The sequence below is a fragment of the Wyeomyia smithii genome, chromosome 3 (assembly GCF_029784165.1).
Source record: "Wyeomyia smithii strain HCP4-BCI-WySm-NY-G18 chromosome 3, ASM2978416v1, whole genome shotgun sequence".
NCBI lineage: Eukaryota > Metazoa > Arthropoda > Insecta > Diptera > Culicidae > Wyeomyia > Wyeomyia smithii.
The window spans coordinates 14,161,403-14,165,649 of NC_073696.1; the positions used below are offsets into that span (position 1 = coordinate 14,161,403).

Consider the following 4,247-nt stretch of genomic DNA (forward strand, 5'->3'; position numbering starts at 1 on the left):
CCAATTGCGGTCCTTGTACAGCATTACAAAACTATGCGTTGCCAGCATTCGGTTCAGTACGGTTTTCCTCACCTTCGCGTATATGCAAACTACCAAGATTGTATTTTATTCAATGGACGGCTATTACTCTCGCCTACTACTACAATCGCCCCGTTAGCCACCACTGTTACGCACACAGCCGACGAGCACAAGCAAAACAGAGTGGTGAATATTTTGCATAATTCATTTTCCTTGAATGGATTCGCTCGTGTTGGTTTCATACTGGTCATATCGTCATCAAGCGCAAGCTTGTGTGCGTCGTTGTCGTCTCGCTCATCGTGGACCATTCGACCGTGGCAACTTGAACTGAGTGGTGGATTTCTCGTTATTATCCCGTTCGATGTCAAACAAAGCCGTCTGGTAGTAATGAGAATTTGCATTTATTGATTTTCTGTGCTTATTCATCAGAGTGAAAATAGCAATTAGTTGCGTGTGAACGTTGGTTTTGTCGTCAGAATAAAAGTGATTTGTGCATCTGTGGAATAAACTAGATTTACTACAACCTAAACTAGGTGTGAGATAAAATAACACAGCATAAAAGATCACCTTAAGTGGGGGGCGCCAACTGTGCAGGAGAAACGCAATAACGCGAAACAAATTCAAAGCAGGTTTTTCCGACAATATTGTTGATTCTGTGTGTGTTGTGCAAAGCCAAATGACTCACAAAATGAAGCGAAGAAGTTCGATACGAATAGACGAAAATAAATTGAAGGTGGTCACGTTTTGCATACTGTTGTGCGTGTCCAATTTCTTGCCAGCGCTAGAAGCGCGAAAGACGACCAGCAACCGGAGCAAGAGCTCTTCTTCGAGCTCTGGTCGTGTTTCAAAACCTGCCAAAACTCATACCGCGCAAACTTCATACAGTAATCCTGGATCGTTGAGTTACAGCAACTACCAGCAGAAACCCAATCCGAAACCATCAGCACCAGTGGACAACTCAGCTAATTCTCGACCTATTGGATGGAACGTAAACAACAGCCCAGGAGCAAAACCTGCTGCAGCTGCTCCTCCATATCCGGCACATAACGCACCCAAGTCCCCTCCGTATCCTGTACAAAGCTCTGCTGGGGCGGCAAAGCCGCCATACCCAGTGCAGCAACAGCATAATGTACATCAAACCCATGGCGCACCACCACCACCATACTCCGTGAATCAACACCACGGACCTCCACCACCATATTCAGCCGCGAACAATCCGAATCTCAATTCTCCCTTCAATCAACCACCACCAATGTACAGCCCTGGAAATCAAGGATTCAAACCGGGACAGCCTAGTGGTTTCGGTCAACCGGGCGGATTTGGCCAACCAGGTGGATTCGGTCAACCTGGAGGTTATGCTCAACACGGTGGATTCGGACAGCCTGGCGGATATCATCAAACTGGTGGTTTTGGAGGTCATCAGCCCTCATTTGGTGGGTTCCCCGCCGGTGGTACTGGTTATCATGCTCCTCACGGTGGATTCCAGGGTGGAGGCGTGGCACCCGCAGTTAATTATGCCCCTGCACCTAGTTTCCCGATAAATGCTATTCCAGTCGGAGCATACAAACCACAGTCCTCAGGAATTGGTCTTGGTGGGATAGCTGCTGGTGTTGGTACAGGTTTGCTGGCTGGAGCAGCAGGTGCTGCCATTTACAATGCTCTCAAACCAGAAGACCGTGTTATCTACCGAGACCGTGTGACTGTAGTCGATGCTAACCCAGGCAGTAACAATAATGCAGCCCAAGCTCCTGGTGCTCCAGCTGCACCTGCTCCTGGAGCTCCCGCAGCTCCTGCCGCCGCACCAGTTGCTCCAGGTATGGCCGCAGCTCCAATCGCTGGCGAATCTACAAATTCGCAAGGTCCTGCAGTGGACTCCAAGGAGGGAGGAGTAGCAGGTGTTCCCAACACTCCAGTGATTATGAATAACAATTCGACGAACGAGCAATCAAGTAATCCTAACGAAGCTTCTACATCCACGCCACTTGCTCAGTACAATGAAACGAACCCTACACCGGCACCAACCGGAAAACAGTATTATCCACCACCTGGCCAATACTATCCTGCTACCGGCCAGTATGTACCACCCGGTGAATACGATCCAGCCACTGGTGTTTTCACCCCTGGTCGTTACATTCCGGATACCAATATTTTCCAGCAAGGCCAGTACGATCCACTGACACAGATTTTCACACCGGGCAGCTATGATCCAGCTACCGGCCAATTCGTCTCTGATCCCAACCATGGTCCAGTTAACTTGGGAGCCCCCACTGGGCCCGATGGAGCTGAAGTTCCTGTAACCAGCCAACCACTGAATCAATCACCACAGGAAACTAATGGTTCTGCTGAATCTAGAGCAATGGCTAAATCGTTCCTGCTAACAGCGCTACCGGCGCTTTTGGCCGCCATTTCACGTTACTACTAATTACTTCGCTAGTAGGTAAGGTAATTGGTGAACATACGTTGCATTGATTACATGCTCGAACAGAACAAGCTCTCTTACGACCAATTTCCATGAACAATACGCTATATGTACATGTAGGAAAGAATCTCCTAGTCGAAATTGCACGTTTTACGTGCTAGTTAAGCTATTGCGTGGCATCAGAGCACCTAGTTGTGGAAAATCGGACTAGAAACAATAACACTTAATAAATTTGAATCTCAACCAAATTTCAATGCAGTTTTGAATGTTTCCCCTCAAAAAATCACTGGAATTACGAACAAACCAGATCGAATCAATATTGACGTAGTGGACAGATAGGTAAATTTAAACTTTGGTATCGCTTTGATGCACATTAGCTTAATCATACTTGAAACTGGAATACAGGTTATTCACTATCAAAATTAAAGAGAATTGTGAAAATGTTTCGCCGATTTCTCAATGATTATTGTAAAGGACTTTGATATAAAAAAACAAATGCAATTCACAGATAGAACCTTGTTGAATTTAAAGTATCGTTATCGTATTTTCAATTTATTTTACTTTGCCTAATCTAAAGCTTTTTACAACTATTTAAAAAAAAACCTATAAGTTTCAAACTGACTTTTCTATGCATGACATCATTGACAATTATTAGTCACCAGCAAATCAAGCATCACAATATAAAATAGTCTCTCTGGTGGTAGGTAGTAGTTTATAAGTACTAAGTCACTATATTGTCACTCTCTGCAATAAAGCAAGGAATTGTCGACGCTTAATGATGAATTACTATATAGGTAGCGATAGGAACACCACTACAGAACATCACAATAATTAGAAGCTATAATAACTGTGCTGATAACAATCTCACGTTTAGAGTCAATGAATATTCTTTCACGTTTCCAGACATTTTTTTTACATGGTAAATTACCAATGCCAAATTTTTCCTTAGTACCAACTTTCTCTCCCTGTTTTCTTCTACACGACATTCAAACCCATCTGTACGTGGTAGCTAACTGTTTTGGATGATTTTACAAGGCTATCTTGCCCTACTGGTTACAACCTTTAATATAATGGTAACTTCTAATCAGCGAACATGTTATAATATATTCAATAGACTCTACAGAGAAATTTAATGTGATAGATACAAGTGTTATTAACCTGAACAAATAATTTAACGAATATGTAACAAACTTTTCACAGCAAAAATAAATCTCGAGCGTAACGATGTATATATTTTATTTTGATAATGACGTAGCATTTCCCGATTGTGCAAGGTTTTCGCCTTTAAAAATGGGAACCAGATTGATATTACGAAGAATATGCTGCAAAAACAAACAAATCGCAAATAGCCCTTGGTGACGCTTAGGTTTTGCAAGATTGATTCTAAAAAGATAAACCTAAAGTAGAGTCGGCGTTATTGCGACGGATAAAAAAAATGCTTCATGGTATTACCAACTCATATGGGCGAATTTGTACGCTATTAATGTTTCCGTTAAGTGAATAAAGTATACTCTCCAAACCCCACCCAAACCAAACTGGTTTTATGGTAATTAATTGTGATGACTATCCGAATATTGAATTTAATATTATTATTTCAGTGACATTTCAGCTTATTTTAGATTTTCAGGATTTGGCTCTCGTAGCGACAGTATGCAGCACCCGAGGCTGATGGAAGCAGAAGGTAGGAGACTCCTACTAGGAGTAGATAGAGTAAGCTGACTGCTTTGTTTATTTCCGATTCGTTTGATTTTTTAAATCAAAATGTTTTTTTTTCTTTTTTTTGGTCATCTGGCCAATAATCATAACTAAC

The 4,247-nt window shown here is 42.5% G+C and overlaps 1 protein-coding gene across 1 annotated transcript; it reads left to right on the plus strand.

Moving 5' to 3' along the window:
- Positions 1-305: 305 nt before the first annotated feature.
- On the plus strand, positions 306-3,967 carry LOC129730662 (translation initiation factor IF-2-like). Its single transcript, XM_055690172.1, has one exon. The coding sequence runs from the start codon at positions 695-697 to the stop codon at positions 2,438-2,440; it is 1,746 nt and encodes a 581-aa protein (XP_055546147.1). The 5' UTR covers positions 306-694; the 3' UTR covers positions 2,441-3,967.
- Positions 3,968-4,247: the final 280 nt, after the last annotated feature.

Excerpts from the sequence above, each read along its gene's own strand:
- LOC129730662 (XM_055690172.1), top strand. The coding sequence starts at position 695 with ATGACTCACAAAATGAAGCGAAGAAGTTCGATACGAATAGACGAAAAT.